This window comes from Meles meles, chromosome 1, assembly GCF_922984935.1.
Source record: "Meles meles chromosome 1, mMelMel3.1 paternal haplotype, whole genome shotgun sequence".
Taxonomy (NCBI): domain Eukaryota; kingdom Metazoa; phylum Chordata; class Mammalia; order Carnivora; family Mustelidae; genus Meles; species Meles meles.
In genome coordinates this window covers 133,498,465-133,522,220 of record NC_060066.1, presented here as the reverse complement: position 1 = coordinate 133,522,220, position 23,756 = coordinate 133,498,465, and the positions used below count along the sequence as shown (strand labels likewise).

The window sequence follows — 23,756 nt, the reverse complement described above, 5'->3', positions numbered from 1 at the left end:
GAGAAGCAGAAGGAGGAGAAGCAGACTCTGCTGAGCAGAGAGCCCTGATGTGGGGCTCGATCCCAGGATGCTGGGATCATGACCTGAACCCAAGGCAGACTCCTAATTGTGTGAGCCACTAAGGAACCTCTTCTAGTACTTTTCTTTAAGAATGAATTCGGATCCTGTTTACTATAATTTGTTTCAGATACTTAGCTGTGGGCAGAGATTCTAAATTTATATATGAAATACCAAGATTCTTGAATTTTACCACTGATTTAAGCCTTTGACACTATTTTGGAGATAAGATCTCAATTCAAAATGCTCAACAACACTAACCTTCCTTCATCTGCTGTTCAGTGCGGATTCTGAGGCCCTCCCAGACTTCTCGGGAAGGAGCCCAGCAATCTGTATTCTAATGAGTCCTCCAGGGTCTGGGGCACGCTGAAGTTTGAGAACCACTGATCTACTGGAATCTCACCTCACAACAGGACTTCCATAAGTTAAAACCGGCTCCAAATTAGAAGTTAAATAAGAATATTTTCCTTGCTAACATACATAAATCCTTATGCATAAAATAATTATACATATAAATCTTAAGTCCAAAAATTCAGGGTTAATCTAATTTTGATTATGTAATCAGGCATTTGCTTCCAGCAGGTTTTAAGATCTTCAGCTATGGAGAGCCAATGACATTTTGATATTTCTCTCGATGTTAGGGATAAACGTGTTGGCTTTATAGTCTGAGCAATGCTGGAGAGTTTGGTCTAATGCTTAGGGATTTAAGCCAACGAATGGATAAGGATGGTGAGGAATCTCATTCTAGTCATGCCCTCCTTTCCTAATTTCCCTTTTCACTGTTTGGTCTTCTTCCCTTTTTCCTTAGGGAGCTGAGTGATTGATAGCCTAATCCAATGACTGTATTACAGCTGCCTCAACTAGGACTCTTTTCCTTATCATTAGCAGTTAGCCTATGGTTAAATTCACAGCTCACTGCTTGGTACAGCCCCTGAGATTTAAGGGTCTGGCCTTTAGAAAATATTTAACATAAAACTGAAATCTTGACATACTGAGAACTCAGTTCTCTGCAAGTCTTCTTTAATTAATCCAACGTACTGTACCATTGTTCTTTATGAGACTGTGACATGGTGAACTGTTTCTGAAGCTTACAGAGATGTGTAGTTCTAAATTAAACAGTCACTGACGTGTACCTACACTGATTTTTTAGTACAGTAGATATGCATGAATCTGTGAATATTTAAATTCAAGCTCAAACAGTGACACAATACTCCTTAGTTTTACTTTCATAATAGAACATTTTTTGATTCATTTCAAGCTTCAAGTCATTCTTTATGGAAAACACACACACACACACACACACACACACACACACACACAGGAAAGAAATTTAATAATTCATTTCCACTGCTGCAAAGGTAAGTTTTCTTAATATGCTTGTCAGAGTCCTTTGGTTTACAAAGTCTATCGAGTATTTTCTTAGGAGGTGATACAGACATTAATTTATTTTCCTAATTTTGAATAAAAGAAAACATATAATATCCACATGGCCATGAATGTGTTGGTTCTTAAATACTTTTTGATTTTACCATCTATCTGCGGGACAATGGCTATTTTAAAATACCTAAGGAAAGGATGTAGACCTTGATCTATGCTGTAAACCTTTGCCCTTGCTCCAGTCCGTCGATGAGCTGTAAGCGTCTATGAATATGGCAGCTGAGTCCCAGATGAAAAATTATGCATCTCATAAACTGCTATTCTGCTGAAATGTCAAGCCAAGGCAAGGCTGTACCTCAAACTCAGCACTTGGCATTTTCCTTCTGTCTGCTTTGTTGCCATGAAGCAAACATGAACAGTGAGGATTTGTGTAGGGCAGGTAGCAGGCGAGCTCACCGTCAAAAATCTATTATTAGGGCTCTGATCTCCTGCACAGACCAACGACAGCCAAACAGTGTGAAATTCGGGCTCCAGGAAAGGCAATATAATGCAAAGGGGGATTCTTTGTCAATCTGTACATGAATATATTCAAATGAGCATGATTTAAATGAGAATAGTTCTAATGGGGAGCTTCCCTCAACCAAACTGATAATTTATAATGAAAATTGTAATTCAGCATCTTTATTTGATATGCCTACTTTGACTGTTCTGCAAATATCGTACATATATTTATATAACAAGGTCTTTAATAATTTGATCAGTTAAACTTGTGATGGCCTCAGAATATTTATGTGGATAATAGACTATATTCTTTTTGCATTATTTTGTACACACACACACAAAAGAAAATAGATGAGTGAGTATAAAGTGAAAGGTTCTTTTAATTATTCTTTTTGGCATAATTCTTCAGTGCTTTTTTTTATTCACTTAAATGTTACCTTTATCTTTCAGGTTATTTTAGACATTTCAGGATTAAAATCTAAGCTCTTATTGATAAAGATGGTTACAATAGATAGTTGAAATTTTATGACAGTGAGTAGGCGTGTTTTTCTAAAAGGATTTTATGCATCAGTAATTATGTGATTGACAATAAAAAAAAAGTCCAACTCATTAACAACTACTCCCCATAAAAAAATATCAATACTGCACTTTTTGATGTCATTGTAATGTATGGTGTAAGAACTTAAAGCCATCTTGCCCAAATCTTCAGTTGCTTGCATGTGTGTAACAGCTATTCAAAGCAAATTATAACTTTGGGGATTTCAATCTACTATGCGTTTTGTCATCTTCCTCATTTTACAAAAATAAACTAATAAATACATCAAAATAGGTTTAAGTTCATGACTGGAATGGGTTACCTTGCATTTGCATTCATGTGATGCCCACTACCTGAGTTCAATGCTGCTAAGTCACTGTATGATCCTGATAATCTTGCCTTTTAAAAATATGAACATAAAATATGTAGTATAGAGTTAAGATTATTTTAACCCATTATGTTGGTTCATGCTTGTGCAAGTTTTCTGAGCTATACAACTTTGAACCCACTTCTAACCCATACACTAGCACAGAGTTACAAATTAGTAGCAAATTTCTAACTTGTACCTTCTTTTATTGCTGTTCCCTGGTTGGTTTCACAATAAAACACCTTTAGGAGGTTTGTAACTATAAGAACCCAGAGTTCAGTGCCGAAGAGTCCAAGTAGCTGGATTTCAAATCATCCATTATTTATTGGAGAATGTAAGGGCATTTATGGAGTATACCATTGTCATTTGTTAAGAAATACACAACCATCTCTTAAAACTCTAGTATCCTATATGTAATTAATTAGTAAGTTCAGGTTACTGAAGTAGAGTCAAATCTTGAAGGCCACCTTTGATAAATTATTCAGAAATCAGTATTAGAATTTATAGGTATTACTGTCAAATAAAATGCGTTCTATTGTTTTAACTAAGCAGGTTGGTACAGACAATAATTTCAAAAAGCCATTCAAATTGAAATTGAGAACAAAAATTTCCTTTTTTGGGTAAATAGAACAAATGTAGTAAATAAAATAATGTAAAACAATGACTTAATTTTCCAAGCTTGTAGGAAGTGAATTAATGAAGCCTAAATCATCTCCCATTGTTACAAAGTGCCTTCTGCAGAGATATTTCGTATCTTTTCCCTATGTGTGGGTTTGTGTGTGTGCTTGTTTGTAACAACAAACAAAATATATACAGAATAATGGAATTACATTACAAACCTAAAAAATATGCCCATCCCCCATCAATAGAAAGAAGCACTTAAAACACAACAAGGAATAATTCCTTCAAGTGAGTTCACTCACTGAAAAATACTTGATTACTGTTTCTCCTAAAGCAGCTAGAAATTAATAAATACCATCCTCACAAAGTCAGTTGCAGGAAAGATGTATCTTTGGTTATGTCATGCAGGACTCATTCTTAACCATGTCTTAAGGAACTTTATCCACAGGGAAGACTGTGAAAATGTCACACCACAGCTGGATGACACCATTTACCTAGGTGATAGTAATCACAGAGTTAAGGGCTATCTTAACATTCCTTCATTATTTGTGGATAAGGCCAGGAAAAATGTCAAAATTTGAAACTAAAACAAGAAAAAAAAGAAGTGAACTAAAACTAGGAAAAATCATCAGCAATTCATTCAAGGATGGGGATCGTAAATAATGTTACTGATGAGACCAGTGGTTCTTCTGGTGAAATAAATTAAGGCACGGAACGCCCACTGCCAGAAACAAAACAAAACAAAACAAAACAAAACAAAACAATACCCTGCTCAACTGTTTGGTGACATATGAACTAACTGTTGTTTGATATTTAAAAAAAAAAAAAGTTTTCTGCACAGATTTCAGAAAAAGGAAAATTAGGTAGTAACAACTTGCAGTATAAAGTCTCTATGGCCCAAAGAAAGGTAGGGAATCCAGAGTCAGTAATTTAGACAGATGTATTTGTACGGTGGAGAGCTTAATTAGCCATCTCCGTTTCACGAAAGTTTTCCTGATGCATACTGACTAAGCTTTCTTTTGATACTGTTCTCACTATGAAATCACTTTTAATTTTATAATTCAACCTTTAATGGACTCATGGAGCATGAGTCTTGCAAGGTATTTCTGGAATTGAAATTCAGGTTTATAAATCATTCCATTATGAATTTGCATCATATGTTTTGCTCCCTCCAACCCCTGCTCCCAGATTCTAATCACCTATAGGCGAGTTGGAGAAAGGCAGTTTCTAAAATAACGAAGCTGAGGATGAGACCTTGGAATCTGACTCTCGCTCCTGATAAAAAATCTTAAACTGCAACAAATAGAAGTAACCTTGTTTAATGACTTCTAGAGGCTTAATTACTTCTTTTATTAAATAAAGATACCTCCCTCTAATCAGTAGCTTTCCAAATTTTTGAAGTTAACCATAATAAAAACTCATTTTACATCATGACCCAGTATAGAAATACACACACGTACATGTGTGTGTATTACCTGTATAACTGAAAAAAAGAAAGATGTTTGACCAATGTTTATCCCATCTGTGTGCAAAGCATTCAGACTTTTTTTTCTGTTCTATTTGATTTTTTTAAACTGTTGATTACAGTTCTTTAACTTGGTTCCATAGTACATTCATGAGTTGGGAAACAAAATTTGAAAAGCATTGCTTTAAAGTACTCTAGAATCCAGACTAATCATGTTTGAAATAATCTAACCGACATTCCTTGGGTGAGGTTCTGTCTTCACTACGCTAGTCACTGCTCCTTATTAGCTAATGTGTTTTAGACAGACATTACAGAATGTGACCATTTTTCTATAGCATGTGCAGTACCCCAAGTATCTCATTATTTCCCCATTTACACAAAACAAAGCCTTCATGTCAAACAGCAACAATCTTACTCTGAGAAAAAAATAATAAAGACTGAATAGAGAGCTGGAGAATATTAAAGGAGAAAAACACTCCTGCCTGGCAATGGAAAGTATGTGATGTATTTCAGGTGGCTATCCAAAACTGAGGACTTTTCAGCTTTCCCTTAAAAAAAAAGAAAGAAAGAAAAAATCTGCAATTTAAACCGCTCTTCTTTTTTTTTTTTAAGATTTTATTTATTTATATGACAGACAAAGATCACAAATAGGCAGAGGAGCAGGCAGAGAGAGGGGGAAACAGGTTCCCTGCTGAGCAGAGAGCCCGATGCAGGGCTCAATCCCAGGTCCCTGAGATTAGGACCTGAGCCAGAGGCAGAGGTTTAACCCACTGAGCCACTCAGGCACCCCTCAAGTTGCTCTTCTAAAAGGAGACATTCCAGTGCTCTAAGAGAATACTTGGGAAAATATTAGCACTGCATTATGGTAATTGTTTTAATCTTATGAAAATAAGTGGCACATTTTGTACGATATTCTACGCTGCAGTAGCATTTGGAGTCTTGACAGCCATGTTTGATAAAGGTAGGAATGGTATTTAGCCATTTTGATATTTCCATCACTCCTAAAATTTAAAGCCATTATTACTTAACACAGTAGGCTCGGTTTTGTTACAACTCACTCTGAAGGTACTTTGTTATAGAACTTGCTTCTGTCCTCAAATATATTATTATTGCCTGTTTAAACTGCTTTTCAGATTCTATTACCTTTAAATTAAAGCCAACACTGCTTTAAAGGAGAAAAATTCTATCAATTTTGTCAATGTGGAGAAAGGCTGTTTTCAAAACAGACTGTTTAATGTGAAGGGACTTAATATAGAACCTATTAGGAATGAGGTACAAGCCCTTAAAAATGTTAGGGACTTTTTGTGGTTTAAAATGAAAGTTCCACCCAGGCTTAGCGAGCTTATAGCCCAAGTGAATATTTATATATGAATTTATAAATCTTAGAAATAGAGTTTCATGGAAATGTTAACAGGCCCTGAGATATAGCTGAACTTGTTTTCAGGTAGCACTATAATTTCCAGTGTGTGTATGCTTAAAGACTACAACACAAAAGACTTTTTCTAATGCTGTAATTTTGTAGTTTTATTAGACTGAGTTATAGTATGGGAAAATATTCAGAAATTGCAGCTTAAATGAGAAAACGTGAATGGTGTTACTTATATAAAATACTACTGCAATAGTTCTTTTATTAATTTTTAATGTTCAGCACCCTCTGTGACCTCCTTTATTCTCTTGCTGTCAACATGGCAGGCTGGAAAAATTGAAATGGGCTGACAGAAAACATAGTGCATGTTACAGCCCAACTCTGGAGTCTCTTGACTCTCTTTTTGCGGCACATGCTAACCCGGTCTACGTTATTCTGCATTACGATAATATTTAAGGCTCTGTTTGATAGCTCCTGATAAAAGAGAGTTGTGTCTGGACCCTGTGCAGGTGCTTCTCGTCAGCTTTCCTCTTTCTGACATTGCGGGAATGGCAATGGCATTCAATTACCAGCAGAATATAATTTTTAAAAAATCATGGCTCATAGACACACTTCATGCCCTCAAAATATAATACCTCAGCATGGATAGTGCTTTATTTGTGTCTACCCGGCCTCTTCCAAAAGCATATTTTGGTCTGATTAAGCAATGCTTTTCTCGAACAGTGGGACACTGCTATATTATGTATATTTACCACTGTCTCTATCACCAAGGAGACTAATCCCCATACCAGTACAGTCAAGAACCTTACAGCATTGTCTTCGCAAGACCAAGTTCATGTTGTCACAGCAACAGAGTGCACAGGGCAAAGATACTGAACCGACACATTGGGATTAAAACTTCTGTTTCTGTTTTAAATGCAAGTGTTTGATGATGAGAAAAGATATGCAAAGGTGTGAGGTCTGAAATGTCCTCTCAGCTGACACCATAAATGCAGTTTTAAGAATTCATCTGGGACAGTAATGAAAGCAAGGTTTTTTGAAGAAGGTACATTTCAAAATTCTAGGAAAAGCGAAACAAATTCAAACTCTGAAAAAGATATTATCATCAGGGTGCTTCTGCTTTTCTCTGAGATGGTGCTGGTATTAGCCCTTGCTAGTAAGTGACAAGACATTCATGACAATGAGAAATTCTGAAGAGAACACAGACCATGAGAGAATCGAATTCACACACAACCCTATCTTGGTATTCTCTCATCTTTGGCCATCAGTCACTTGAGCCTTCACACTCAGTATGTTCCATCTGTCATAACTATTACGAATTTTGACCAGCAATGAGTTATCAAATTAGGGATCAAAAAGACATGATATACTTGCTTGCAACATGACTTCTGATTTTTCAGCAACCTTCAAGGAAGCAAATTGCAAGGAGAGGGCAACACCTACCAGACACTCCTCCGTAGGTAGTCCGCATCCCAAGGCCCACTGCTGGCCAAGGCGTGCCATCGGCTTTTAATCCCATTAGACCTGAGACAGTGTTGGTGGCTGTAACGCCGTCTGCGCCACCTATGAAAAACACTTCATCATTTACCTGACTGAAGTTTTTATAAAAGGGACGATGGTCAAAAGACATTCAAGCCCACACGACCCAGTAACACAAACATTCTTTCCCTTGAGAACATTTCCTTCCCTCAAGTGACTTTACTAATTTCACTTCTACCATTTTGCTTACAATGCTAGACAAAAACATTTTTAATACCCACCAATTCATGTTTCCATTTATTTTTTTTAAAGATTTATTTATTTATTTATTTGACAGAGATCACAAGTAGGCAGAGAGGCAGGCAGAGAGAGAGGAGGAAGCAGGCTCCCCACTGAGCAGACAGCCCCATGTGGGGCTCGATCCCAGGACCCTGGGATCATGACCCAAGCCGAAGGCAGAGGCTTTAACCCACTGAGCCACCCAGGCGCCCCTCATTTTTCCATTTATTATACAGATTTATAGATGCCAAATATTTTGTAATAGGTGTTATTTCCCAGGTAGTTTTCAATACCTTTGCAAGTCAAGATGCCATTTCCATTGGATAGGGCATGGCATGTATGATTTATAAAAGCATTCACTGCCTGCATGATTTATGTGTTTAATAGATATTTATTGGACATGTGTTTAAGGCAGTATACTAGGCCCTATCAAATACAAAGGGAACTCACAAGAAATTTCATATTGTGGAAGCTGGTATCTTTTTGTTTTGTACTTCATTAAAGGTTCAAATGCTACTGCTGGATTGTTATATTACGAGGTCATTTATTCTGGAATGGATCACTGTGATCATGGTTTTGTTTCATAATCCTTTGCATGTGAAGCAAGTGTTTATCAAGAAAGATTATAAATGCCCTTGTTTAGACTCCATTTACTAGCTCGAGTCCAGGTGTGAACCTACTGCATTTGTGAGATCAAGTGCTCAATTTAGTACTTTTCCTAAACTCTAAACAAAGATATACACATATATTTGCAGATAAAGATATACTTTGGAATGGCACATACTTCAGGCCAATAGTTCAGTGATTAGAAAACCGACACAAGTTTAGTTCTTACCTTCCTTTGCAGCTCTTGCAATGCTCACGATATCAGTGACATTTGGGGTCAACTTGGCAAAGAAAGGAATCTGAACAGCTTGCCTCACCCAGCGACAGATGTTCCGTACCAGCTCTGGATCCTGTTCAAATAGGTCAGTTAAATATAGAACATAATTAAAGAATTGTGATCAAAATGTGTACTGGAACAACAGCAAAGCTGGATATGTGCAAGACAAATCCAACTTGACAATGAGCTACATGATATATTTCTCAATTCCGCCTCAGTATTACACCTAGACTCATTAGGGAACTAAGGTTAACACACTTCCAGTGAACTGCAAATTCATCACATAAAGGTTAAATTCCTCAAGGGAGCCTTTGGAAAATAAAATTACGAAGAACCAAATGGAAGAAACTGTTTTCCACTACCAGTTAAATAATACCGGGAGTAAAGCACAAACTTCTGGTGGTATTTTCGGTAAATATTACAGAATTTCCAGCAAGCTCATTGGCTTAAGCCTAATAAAAAATACTTAAGCTGCTGATTCCCGGGTGGATTATATTCTATCTAAAGCCTGTTATTTCCATTTTTAGAAGACTTAGTCTTGATGAAGTGTGTTCAAAAGAAAATCCATGACTTCCTAATAAATCTAATTATGATATACAGTACATGTTAATACAGAATAATTCAGCCTTGGATTATACATGAGCTGATCAGTAACTTAGTTTACTTTTGTAAATGTTACTAAGATCTGTGAAGCACTTTTCAACATTCATCTACTTGAAAGAATTGATCAAAATGACAAAAATGAAATAAAATATCAAATGCTCATTTTTAAAAGCAAGGAATAGACATTTTCCTGTGCCTGTTTCTTGTGATTTTTCAGGCTTCTATTTTCTCATGGGACAAGTATCATTTAGAGGGCAATCACCTATCCTTTCCATTGAAAATAACTTAGCTGTAGCAATGTTCTTTGATTTCAACACATACAATAGTCCTTTTTTTTATTACTTTTAGTGCAAAATTTATTCTGACAGGTACTGATAATGCACTTTGATAAATTACCTTAAAATATGCAATAGCAATTCATTATTGAACTTGGTAATATTATCTTAGCAAGTTAAAATGTTTTTTTGAATAAAAGAAAAACCCAGAAAAATACAGACATATATTTAAACTATGAAACAGCAGGCAAGTTTATCATTTGTAATTAATATTTTTATATGTAAGAAAGTTGCTCTTTGCATTTTAACCTTTCAAATTCTTTTAAGATGAGATTTCTAATGTTATAACCTTTAGAAAGAACCTTTTCACTTACGTTTAATGTGTCTTGATCTGTCATCTTGTATTACTCTAAAAGTTGTGCGTTTATGTGCTAAGATACAGCAATGAGGTAATTTCTGTTGATTGTTACCATCTCTATTCAGCAAGCTCATAATTTTAGCAAAAAGTCTTTGATTTGGTTTGTTCTCTTTTCAGACAGTAATTTCTTCATTAAACATAAATATTAAAAAAGCACTATATGGAATGCTCTACAGGGCATACTGTGCATTATGAATAGTAAAATCTGGAGACTTAGCTGTACAAATTCTAACTCATGAAAATGGAGATCTGCCCCTGCCCATGCAATGTTCATGAAATATTTATAACCGCTGCATTGGCATTATGAAGGCAGTTGCATCTTTGTGACTTTCATTTTTAAGTTATGAATTTCCATGGGACTTAGCCTAGAAATGACAGTAACTCTAGATGATATGAATTGCATGTCCTTTGTGAAAGCTCTCTTTAAGATAGAATTTGACAATAATTTAAAGATCACTTGAATTGCATAATACGTGGAAGGTAGCCTGATAAGAATTACTGAAACACGTACAAAATAGGATTTGGTTCCGATAGAGTAAACACTAATAATCTGATATAGGCTTCTAAGTGGCTTTCGATACTATTGACGACCATGTCTTAATAATTTACTTTGAACATTTATCACACTTTTTTTTCTGTTCACTCTCACCAGTTGACTACTTTAAGGAAATGTCCTTTACATGTTGTTTAACAATTTGGAATTTGCTCAAAGGTTTTAAGTTTTTGTAAAAAAAAAAAATTATACACACACACACACACACACATATATAGTATTTACTTGAATCATGTGTCTTTATTTTGAGATGCCATAATTTGACCACCCTATACTTCTGTGAGTAAGGTTCCTTGTGTTCAGATAATATTTTTTTCTCATCTTCATACTCAGCCAAGCCACTTGCTAACTAATCTTTATACCCAGCTGAAACAGAATTTGATTACCTGGGAATTTAAAAAAAAAGAAACTTCTGACTAATATTATTGTAAAATTAATGACTATTCTTTAAATTGTAAAGTTTTGCTTGACAGACATAATAGAGAATATTCTAACACAACCAGAAATGTGGTGAGGCTAATAACATGATAAAATGGATCTGTATACTTTGGGAAATCAAAGGACACTCTGAAACTATTCACACGTTCCTGGTTTCCTCACACTTTTGATATTAACGTTTGAGATCTAAAAGCAATTAATAGTGTTTCTGCAACTTGACCTTAAGAATTTCCTAGTGATAGCCTCAGATGGTGTCACCCATTAAAGCAAATTTTTAAAATCTTGCTGAAACAAATAAATTTTAGACAATTCCTAATGCCTCCCCCTTCCAAATCTTCAAGATGGGAAATACACAAAGGTATTATTATTTCTGACAAATTGACACTTTAACAATAACCACACCAACAAAAAGTAAATAAAACCAAACAATTCTGGACTGCTTTTCTATTTCTAGGCACAAAACATTATAGACACTCAAAAAGTAGTTGTGTCAAAGAAAGAAGAATAAAGAAGAACTCAGTATTTTCCATTGATTTCATTACAGATTCATCAAAATACAGACTATGCCTACATTTAAGAAAAACCTGAGTATACTTTTTTTATTTTTTAAAAGATTTTATTTATTTATTTGAGAGAGAGAGGGAGATATCATGAGCAGGGGGAGGGTCAGAGGGAGAAGCAGACTCCCCACTGTGCAGGGAGCCAGACACAAGGCCCCATTCCAGAACCCTGAGATCATGACCTGTGCTGAAGGCAGAGATAACTGACTGAGCCACCTAGGTGTCGCAAATCCAGAGTAAATTTTATGACAAATAATATCTAAAAGCATGAAATGCAAGACTTCCTTATAAATCTGGGATAATTCTGGGGGGGAAAAAAAAAGAGTGGGTAATGATGGGAAAAAAACCCAAACAGCTTAACAAGGCTCTTAAAGTGTGTGACCCACAAAGTCTACCTAGATCTTAAAGTCTTTATTGGCTCTTCCTACAGGTGTTAATAACGCCTATCTCTGACCATGATCTGCAATCTCTCGCATAGCAACTGTGTGTGTGTGTAGGTGTGTATACTTCTTTGTAAAGTAACATGTTACTTTAAACACCTGTTAACCTTTTTGTTATTCATGTGATCACCAAAGAAAACTCTGAGACAACTGAATGAGTTTTTCTGCCCTGTGTGATAAGATAAGCAAGAAATTGCTGAAGCCCTTAAAGGCGTGAGTGATGGGGCTGGGGAGCCACATGGTGGTCTTGAGAGTACTGCGTTGAGGGGAAGCTACCGACCAGACCTGCGAGGTGCTGACAAGAAGATGAAAGTGAGCCAGACACAATTTTGGTCTCTGACAACTGTAATGGGCAGACTCCCTGTGTCTGCCTGCAATTAATACACTTGGAATCGATCTCTATGAAAACCAAACAATAACAACAAAAACTAGAAAATGTAGCTCTTAATAGATTGTTGGCTACAGTAGTTTCGACTGTCCAAAACTGTTTGTAAAGCCATATTTTTGGGGTGCCTGGCTGGCTCAAGTCATTAAGCATCTGCCTTTGGCTCAGGTCATGACCTGGGATGGAGCCCCACATAGGGCTCCCTGCTCAGCGGGAAGCCCCCTTCTCCCTCGCCTGCTGCCCCTGCTTGTGTTCCCTCTCTCCCTATGTCTCTCTTTGTCAAATAAATAAATAAAACTTTTAAACTATAAAAATAAATAAATAAATAAATAAATAAAGCTTTATTTTCTATCTGGGCCATAAGATAACAATTTCTAACTCTAGTAAACTTAAAGCTTAAATTTTTTTAAAACTTACTTTTTCATCTGGACTGTAAGATAATACATTTTTAATCTAGTAACTAGTATGTCTCTAGTTACATATTAAAGGGGTTCTAAAAATGATATACCCTGCTGTGTCTGAGACCCTAAGATGACCTCTCCATTGTAGGACAGGCATTTCCACCAATTTCCTAGGGTATCAAATCTCATTGGTTTCATGCCCTGTACAAAAGAACAAGCATTAGAGAATGAGGCTGTGAGAATTTCTTGATAAGCTAAATTACAAGTGAAATTTTTGACTTTAAGAAACATTTCTCTCCAATTTACCTGGTAATTTTCACTCTGTACAGTTCTTTTCAAAATGGCTTTCTTAGAAGGTGGCATTTCAATGAATCCACTGAAAAATTTTACCAGCAATAAATGTTTTCCACTAAGGAACTCCTAAGTCTTAATTCACATGAATGCCAGGAAGTAGCTAGCATTTTTATTATGTCCACTTCTCTGACAGAGAGAACTAGGGCCCAGAAGATCAATCTGAGTGCCTATTTCACCTTCTTAATTTTCTTTCCCATTATCATGTCCTAAACCATCATCTTCTTTAGCAAAATTGTTCCCTAAAGTGAAATTCAGCCATCAATTGTAAACCAGAACTACAAAGGCTTCTACTTCATTTATACTTGTAAGACTAAATGTAGCTTCAGAGTAATAGGCAAACGTAATGTATTTATCCTTCCATGTCAATAAAATAGAACAGAAAGAGTTAACTACTTCAAGTAGAATTATTAGTAAATGCAAAGAATGGGAATGTTCTAAATTAACTTATGGTTTAGCATGTGCTCTTTTTAAATTGGTTTTCCTGATTTAAGAATGCTAACAATGACACAGTCACCTTGGAAAATCACCTGGTAGTTTCCTAAAAAGGTAAACATGCACTTACCAATCCACCCACCAATCTCACTTTTAATTATATATCTAAGAGACATGAAAACATATATCTACGCAAAGACTTGTACGTGAATATTCAGAGCAACTCTTTCAAAAAAGCTCCAAATTGGAAGCGACCCAAATATTCATTAATATGTGAATGGATAAACAAACAGTAACATATCTGGAATATTATTCAGTGATAAAGAGAAACAAATCTACTGGATCTTGCAACAATTTGGGACCAATTAAAAAAACTGATCCCAGCTAAAGTAGTACACAAGAGTTTAAACTTACTACGAAATGCCACACATGCACGCTTGCGCACATACACACACAAACGATGCTAATGAAAGCAGAGCAGTGGTTGCTGGGATTAGCAGTGGTTGCTGGGATTAGTGGGGTAACGGGGTGATTAAGTGGGAAGAGGCATAAGAGAATTTTTGAGTGTAATGGAAACATTGTGTAACTGGATTGTAGTAATGTTTACACAGATGTAGACATCAGCCGAAACACATCAAACTCTATACCTAAATGTGTTCTTTTTATTAAAGGTAAATCATACAGCCACAAATTTCTTATAAAATATGTAAAAAGAAACAATTCAAAGGGTATTTAAATATAAATAAAAAATGAACGCTGGTGGCATTCTAGGCAATGTGGGTTCTATTTTTTCTACAAATATTCCTTGACCACAAGGCATTGAATTGTCTGTGCTGGAGACTCAGATGAGTGCAACAAGGAAGGGACAGTCTATTAGAAAAATAGCACATCAGACACATACATGAAATACATGTTGGATGTTTAGTATAAAAAAGGAGATCTTAATAATGCTCTCTCATTTCAGATTATTTCAGAGCACATAGCAAAGGGTTGGCACATAGTAGGCTCCAACAAACACCTTTGAATTTATAGCGCTCACACTGCATAAATTCACATGGGCTTTCTTATTTCAATTTTATCAGAAGAAAATAGACAATAAAATTATTGGGTCCAGGATAACCTAATAAACAATTGTTTTAGGCATTATGCCTTATGTTAGACAACGATGATTTTAAAATGTAGAATACAGGGGCACCTGGGTGGCTCAGTGGGTTAAAGCCTCTGCCTTCAAGCTCAGGTCATGATCCCAGGGTCCTGGGATCGAGCCCCACATCAGGCTCTCTGCTCAGCAGGGAGCCTGCTTCCTCCTCTCTCTGTGCCTGCCTCTCTGCCTACTTGTGATCTCTGTCTGTCAAATAAATAAAATCTTAAAAAAAAAAAATGTAGAATACACTGTCCCTATTCTTCAAAACAAAACAAATCAAACTTTATGATCCAAGGGGATAATGCATGTAACAAACACCAAATGTGAAAGATAAAATGTTGTAAGTATATACACCTGCAATGTATGAAATATTTTATACATTATATTTATTCTTTCTTCTCTACTTCCCCTGTGCTGTAATTTGAAGACGACATGGAACTGCTTTTGTGTTCTCTCCTCCCCAGGCACTACAACCTTCTCCATTCTGTTTCTCACCTCAACCTCTCTTTCTCCCTGTCTCCTCACCCAGAATGTCCTTAACCTTTTGTCCCTTGGAGGAACACCTTCAGGGTAGTTGTCCATCACCAACCCTCCCATCCTACCTCAGCACACGATGGATGAGTAAAGGGCTGACTTTCAAATACTTCCATAACATTTTTTTATTATTCCTTCCTTTATCACAGTGTTTAATCGTCACCCATTTATGGTTTATTTTGTTTTTCTTTTCCCTCTCAGCTAGACTATTAGTCTTTTAAGGGATGTATCCTACACTTGTATCCTGGTCCCCTAACACAGTGTCTGAGAGACTAAAGATAATAAATACTGTGCTGAATTTTAAAAAAATGAAGAATTCCTAGATGTATGCCAGCTTTCCACATTGACCAAGAAACATTTGCTTCTTCTCTTCTACTGAGCCACAATAAGCTGGAGATACTAGTTCTTGCCCCACCAGCTGGTGGGTGTTTAGAAAGTCTTCTGATGCTCCCTCATGGGTTAAAGGGTTTTAGAGGTCAGCTGTCCCCTCCTGTGGCCTGGCAGTTCATTAAGTCCTTCCTGAGGTCCCAGGCCCTTTCTGCCTGAATCCTTAGGGTACTGAGGCTTCTCTAGAATTTGTACCCCTAACCCTACCTCAGCTTCTAGTCCTTGGTCCTTGGGGCCTGGTGAGGGAATCAGCTCTTATTTTTGCCAGCTAAAGGAAACTTGTATTCCTTTTTTATTCCTTTAAATAACATTTCCTGTTACATAGTTTATATGGTGTTTTTCCCCTCGCAGACAGTGTTTCCTTGGTATACCATTTCTCTGACATTTTTAGTGTCAGAGTTCCTATTACCATACACTTAGTCTAGAAACAAATGGACAAGAATTGTCATGCACTGTTTAGACAATACTTGATGGCCAGATACTCTTTGAGTCATTCTCTTTAACCTCTCTGAAGTCCCTCTGATTCTCTAGCTACCTCTCCACGAGCTCACTTCTTTACTCTCAATTGGCAGTGCTGATGGTGGAGGTCAGTTTTTGAAACTTTTCAAATTTCAACCAACCCTCCCCCCTCAATTTTCCCCACGGAATCAGATTCAGATATCCTCAAATTATCTTCATCCTACCAGCTAATCCAAGCTAGAATCCATTGTCTTACATGACATGGTAATGAAGTTGGATAAAATATACATGCCCCCCAAAACGGGTCTGTGAACATTTCCTGCCCAGCTCCACATACTATTCTAGTAGTGCGTGTCATAGGAAGACTTCCTCATAGCACTATTGCTGTCTTATTATATAAATGTCTTGTGTCTCTCTTTCAGAAATCCCATATTATACCAAGGAAAGAAGAAGGAAGAAGAGGAGGAAGAGGAGATGAAGGAAGGGGAGGGGGAGTAGGATGAGAGGAAGAAGAATCTGAGCTCAGGTCAAGTTAAGGAGTGAAGTTTTTGAGATCTGAAGTGTTTTTACCCAATACACGAAGAAGCACAAAGACACAGACATGCACCACTCAGATCCTCCTTCAGGAGAAGACTCAAGCCCCACCACAACAGTGTGGTAAGCTGACATCCTCAAACTGCTTATATCTTCAGGTCAGCCTCAGCTGAGGTCAGGCTCCACAGAGGTCAGGAGTCCCTATCCTGTGACAGCAAAGTTGTGGTACGAGGGTTCAGCCATTTCTATCCAATGCAAGATTCCTTTTACAGTGATCTTTGCCCGTGAGCCCTCACTGGGCTGGCAAAAAATATTTCTCGTATCTCCATCAGAGTCTATCTGTTCCCCTTGTCCAGTCCTATTTCCTCCCCTTTCCTTAGGCATTCCTCCATAAGCCTTTTATACCTTCCTAACACATCTATGTCTCTGATTCCTGGAGGCCTCAACTAATACACAAAGACCTACTTGGATTTGGAAGTCTCCATGTGATAGGATTAGGCTATATTCTGAGAAAGTGAAGGATGAAAAATAAATTTGTCCAAATACCCCAGGGTATCTCATTGAGAGAAACTCAAGAAAGTCAACCTGAATCCAAGCAAACCTCTTAATTCCAATTTTCCTTGAAAGAGTCAAGACTAGTCCAGCCAACAATGGCCAAGACACAGGTCTAATTTTTTCTCCTGGACAATGATGGGCATCTTCTGTCTAGAGATAGTTCAGAATATTCTTAAAGAATTTAAGCATCTACTTTCAGAACCTGCTGAAAGAGTCACTGCTGTGAATACGGGCCACTGAAAATGATTGTGCAGAAGTCCACAGATAAAGAAGTTCCTATCTTTGTGTCTGAAAACCAGGTCTACTCAGCAAGGGAGTATGGCCAGTGAAGTCAGTGTATATCCTAATACTTAACCTAGTCTCATGTCTCTTGTTGATAAAGCCAATTAACGACAACCTCCTTAATAACAACATGAAGAGGTCATCTGGAAATTTCTTCCAGGTGTGTTGAGTCTCTAATACTATATTCTAAAGAATGCTTTTGCTTTCATAATCCATCCTGTTTGCCTGCATTCTTTATTTCTGTATTTTATCCCTTGCCCATTTCCCTCTGGATTAGACCTCTGAGTCTTGACACCTGCCTGAACTGACCTGCAGGTGCCCTGTTTACATCCATCCTTGAACCAGGAATTGCTGATCACAATGAGGCTTCACAGTGATTTTCCTTTGTTTCTGCTGGACATTTTCATCTCCATTTCCCTTGTCTTAGTTTTTATTATGCTCTTTTCCCACCAAATCGAGATTGACACGGACTCCACAGGTCTGTCTTCACAAGCAAACAAATACTTTTTGAGAACCATACACAGGCCATAGTATAAAGATTATTTACTAAAAATCCTTAAAATATTTTTGAAAATAGCTTATTCTTTTTAGAATTATTTATACTAAGCTCCCTCCAGAAGATCTTGATCTTCCCTCATATGTGAGTTGCTCTTTATCTGTGAATTCAAAGACTAGTATCACACAAAAAGTGTTGTTCCTAGTTTGTTTATTAATGAGGTTATACAGTGCAACCTGGAAAATCCTAATATATGGAGAAATGGGCTATGCACATCCTTTGCGGATACCACCAGTAGGAGTTCAAAATTGTGGACCAGCTGAACCAAACTGAAACGCAGCAGGCTTCCCAATCACTGCTCAGAACACGCTAAAAAGACTTCAGCGGGTAATGAAGTGCAGGCAGTTGCTTGGGCTACTGTGTATGGATTCATTTTAGATAAGGGCAAGTGAGTATTTAAGTGTATAACAAGGAGTTTTTATTCTTTGCAGACTTCAGGCAGCTTGTCATTTGTTTTCTTAATGCAAAGCATTAGTGTAAACAGTGTAACAATTGATATTTTATACATCTGTTGGTCTACTCACTTAGCCCATGTTTTCCAATGCTGGAGTGGGAAAACAACCACAAGCACAAAACCTCACTATCTTTATAATCCCATATTGGTGTGAATGATTAACTGCGCAGGGAGGAGGCTAGTGTAAACAGCCTTCTGCCCTGAAGCACCCACAATGCTGATACATTTAGGATGAAGAGAGTCTAGGGAAGTCCTGTTTCTGTCCTGGGAACTTTATGAAATCTAAGCAAGAAGGAATTACTGCTGAGGCAATTTTAAATAATGTAGTGGAGAAAACCTCAATCCCTTGGCAATGAATGGTTTCAGCTAAGGGGAACTCATCCATAACAAGTTGGTACAGTTCCTTGAGGGATTTCTTCCTACGGCTGCTGTAAGAGCTAGAAAGAAATATCTAGGCCTTTGTTTGTTTTGCCAGCTCTGTGGACTGATTTCCCTCTTTGAGCTGAAAAGGATTTGGAGATACTAAAAGGGGGGTGACTTTACTGAAAAGTCTCTGTGTGAAAATATGGGATGGGGAAGATATTAAACATGACCTTTGCAAGTATGATATTTATAAACTCTTGATATAAACTAGATTTTGCCCAAAATTTTGAGCAATCTGAACTAACTTAATCATTACCAATATATTTATTTATAAGAGTACATGGTTTATAAGAGTATATACCTTAAGATGTGTGTGTGTGTGTGTGTGTGTGTGTGTTTAAGGGGGTTCTCAATTTTAAAGTTTTTCTGGTGTTGAGAAAAGGAACCATGACAAGGTAACTCCCCATTGCCAGGGCGTTCTAACAAATGTACATGGAGATGTCAGAAAGTAAGTGAAATATTTTCGGTAAAGGAAAAGCCAGGCTTCTAGGGTTTGGGATGTGTTTCGTTATCTTAAAGCATACACCGCAGGTCTGGTGACTCATCAGGGAAGCCAGTGACTAAGAGCAGCTCTTACTGGGCGCCTGGGTGGCTCAGTGGATTACGCTGCTCAGGTCATGGTCTCAGGGTCCTGGGATCGAGCCCAGCGTCGGGCTCTCTGCTCCGCAGGGAGCCTGCTTCCTCCTCTCTCTCTGCCTCCCTCTCTGTCTACTTGTGATCTCTCTCTGTCAAGTAAATAAATAAAATCTTTAAAAAAAAAAAGAGTTGCTTTAAGGATTAGAAACTCTTCGGTAGTAATAAATCTGCTTTTATTTCTCAGCATGTTTCCATTTCTACTTTTTTTTTTAAAGATTTATTTATTTGAGAGAGAGGGAGAGAGAGAGAGAGAGAATGTTCACTCCTGTGCAGCAAATGAGAGGGAGGAGGGCAGAAGGAAAGAGGCTCAAACAGACTCCCCTCTGGTGAGAGAAGGGGAGGGTTGAATCCCATGTCTGGCTTCCATCCCATGACCCAAGATCATGATCTGAGCTGAAATCAGGACTGGGATGATTAACCGACTGAGTCACCCAGGTGGCCCTCCATTTCTACTCCTAATCACATCATATATATATATATATATATATATATATATATATATACATATGTGTATATATATATACACACACACGCATATATATATATACACATACACATATGTGTGTGTATAAATATATATATATACACACACATATATATATATGTGTGTATATATATATATAGCCTTTTTGTTTCTCCAATTCTTCTTCTTCTTTTTTTTTTTTAAGATTTTATTTATTTATTGGGGCACCTGGGTGGCTCAGTGGGTTAAGCCACTGCCTTCAGCTCAGGTCATGATCTCAGGATACTGGGATCGAGCCCCGCATTGGGTTCTCCACTCAGCGGGGAGCCTGCTTCCCCCTCTCTCTCTGCCTGCCTCTCTGTCTACTTGTGATCTCTCTCTCTCTGTCAAATAAATAAATAAAACCTTTAAAAAAATAAAAAATAAATTTTTATTTTTATATTTTATTTATTTATTTAACAGAGAGACAGTGAGAGAGGAACACAAGCGGGGAGTGTGCTGGGGGACTAGAGAGAGAGAAGCAGGCTCTCTGCTGAGCAGGGAGCTGGATCCCAGGATGCTGGGTTCATGACCTGAGCGGAAGGTAGACACTTAATCACTGAGCCACCCAGGTGACCCTAATTCAATTCTTCTAACATCTACTATAGAATCTATATGTTTCAAAATCAAGCGCACAGACAAGAAGAAGCAATACAAACAGAATATTTGTTTTTTTTTTTTTTTGGCTGTCCTTCCTATTTCATACCCTTCCTATTTTGTGGGAAATTCGTATTTTTGTATGAAGTATTGGCGGGACACAGAAACTATCCTCACTATGTAATCCATTGAAGAGACAGTTTTCCTCTCTCTACTCTCTGGCAACCAAAAAACAAGTACATGATTTAGGTGTGGCCAACTGAAGTTCCCACCAAAAATTTTAAAATCTGACAATCAGAAAAGGGGTTAAAGTTGACTTGTGATGGTGTATGGCACTGTGTCTCCTGATAGTATCCAACAACAGCAGTAGTGGGAGATACCAGCACTGGTGGAGGCTGCATTTAAACTGGACAATTGTAGTTCACCATTGTCTGCACCCCTTTGACTTAAGCCCCTTTTCAAAGCCTACTGTTCCTGCCTTCCCTGATTAGCTAAGACGTCTTATATCCCATTGATAAATCATTTTTTCACTTCTGGTAGCCAGTATGTTTCTGTTGATTGCAATTAAGAGTGCTAAATTGTACAGTTAGCCACTATCCACTACAGAGTGACCTTATTGCCCAACTTATGGCACCACACTTCCTGATGGCTGCTGACCTCTTTTTACTGAGCCTCTTTTTTGGTGGTCTTTTTTTTTTTTTTCCTGCTCAGATTACATCTGGTCCAGTGAATTGTGGTCCAGGTAGCCAGGATACATGCTTTTATGGCAATTTGTATACGATATGTTGCCTCTGGCCACTTTCCTTTAGAAAGGTATGATAGGCCCTTAACATGTGTAGTAAGAAAATGCCAATTTTTATTTAGCACCTAATCATTAACCTGAAACTTTCCATGAAACATGGGAATTACAGAAGAGTAAGGCATCAACTTTGTCCTCAAAGAACTTACAATCAAGTTATAACCACTTAGGGCATGAAAATTTGTCAGATTCAATAGAATATATAAATAAAATATGTCTCTATTCCTCTATAAATCATTTAGCATTTGAATCTGACACAATGAACAAGTTCTCATATAATTCGAGAGACCCTTGCAGAATGAAGTGATATATATATATCACCCAGATCCAGGAGAGCTTGATTTGAAATGTATTAAGAGTAGCTATGATATCCTAAAAGATGGATATGTAAACAGAGAATGGTAACAGAGCCCATAAGGAAAAATATCTTGAGGCACTGAAATTAAATTAAAATATGATCTCCCTCTCCCTCTGAATACCTGCATGATTACCAATTCGACAAGGATCTTTCATTTATCCCAACTCAACTTTACAAAACTGCCTGAAGCCTACACTGTTGATAAAACAGCTGATGAAGCTTGCATGGGGGAAAATCTTCAAACTGCTTGATACACAGAATCATATTAGTACTATAAACAGATGGGTGTTTACTTTGCAATATTCAACAAATGTAAAGTACCCAAAGGACTGCTCAATTTACAGAGTTTAAAATTTTGCCATTTTTTTTTTTTTCCATTTAGAAACAAGCATACTGGGATGAATTTTACTGGGTTCTGTAATTAACAACTAGCTGCAGTAGCACCTAATCAGGTTTTTAGATGGTTGGGCAAAGGCATTACAAAGATGACTTTACACATACCGTTTCAGATACTAAAGTACCCAGATTTTAACATGTAACAGCTGATATCACAAACAGGACATACATATTCCTTATTACTTTATCCTTTCTCTGATAAGTAAGGGATTTGTAGGATGAGCAAAAGCTATTGAATCTGGACTGATGCCTTTAACTGAACATTTGCAATCACCCTGCAACTAACCATGAAGGCTATATGAATAGTTTCATTCTAGTATAAGAAACAGACACAATGACAACCTCAAACAATTTGCTTTACTTGAATACAAAGTGAATGGAAACTTAATGGTGGCATTATTACTTTTATTTGCTTCTAAAGTGTGTATACTTATGTATATGTAGGAAGGGGGAGAGAATAGTGAAGGTGATTATAGTCTGAAATCCTAAAAGATCCTCAAAATGACACTGGCTAGAGTAGGGTCCATGAAACAATATGTGAATGAGGAATACATAGGAAAAGACTAAAAAATGGGAATGCATGGCATGATGGAAAATAGAAAAAAAAATTATTACATCTGAAAGGAGCAGGCAGGAGACACAGATAAATGGTTCAGTTAGAGTTTTGGGTCAGCTTCCTAAAGATTCTGTGCCTTCTCCTTTAAGCAGGAGAAAACACGGAAGGCCGTATGTTTAGATCCATGTTTTAGAAACATAATTTCATATATGTCTGTGGGGTAAGTAGGATAAGGCTGTGCAAGCAAGAAGACCCGTGTGAAAGAGAAGGGACTAAAGAAAAAGAGTACAAGTATAAATCAAGAACTTCAAGGAGACTGGAAAATCATTTTAAGGAAGAAGATTAAAAATTTTCAAGACTAAAAGAAACTGGAGTTGGGGAATGAAAATTAAGAATAATTCTGTGCTTTGACATTGTTGGGGGATAGCAATTTCATCAACCAAGTGAGGAAATACAAGAGAAGCTGGTTTTTGGAGAAATGATGAATGAGCTTCAGATATATTGAGTTTGAGGTTCCTTTAGGACATCTAGCTGAAAGAATCTGGTTGAGAGCTAACAGGAATCTGGATCTTAAGACAGATTTTAGAAGTATACATTTTAGGAGTTGTTCACATGCAGATGGTGGTTGGAGCCTTGTGAATGGATGAGAGGATAGAAAACAAAGGACTTACACCTTGAGATTATTAATACTAGGTGTAGAAATCTCTGAAATGGTCAAAGAAAAAAAGAAACCAATCAGGAAAAATACAAGGGAAAAGAGAAACTCACATAAAAGAGATGTGGCTATAGATCTTG

The 23,756-nt window shown here is 37.1% G+C and overlaps 1 protein-coding gene across 1 annotated transcript in view; it reads right to left on the bottom strand.

The window, feature by feature from the left end:
• Positions 1-23,756, bottom strand: part of DPYD (dihydropyrimidine dehydrogenase) — an 868,613-nt gene that overhangs the window by 227,909 nt on the left and 616,948 nt on the right. The window contains exons 17-18 of the mRNA XM_046016334.1: positions 8,883-9,003; positions 7,733-7,852 (exon numbers count right to left, since the gene is read on the bottom strand). Of these exons, the coding sequence (XP_045872290.1) occupies positions 7,733-7,852; positions 8,883-9,003 (241 nt within the window). The remainder of the gene's footprint in view (positions 1-7,732; positions 7,853-8,882; positions 9,004-23,756) is intronic.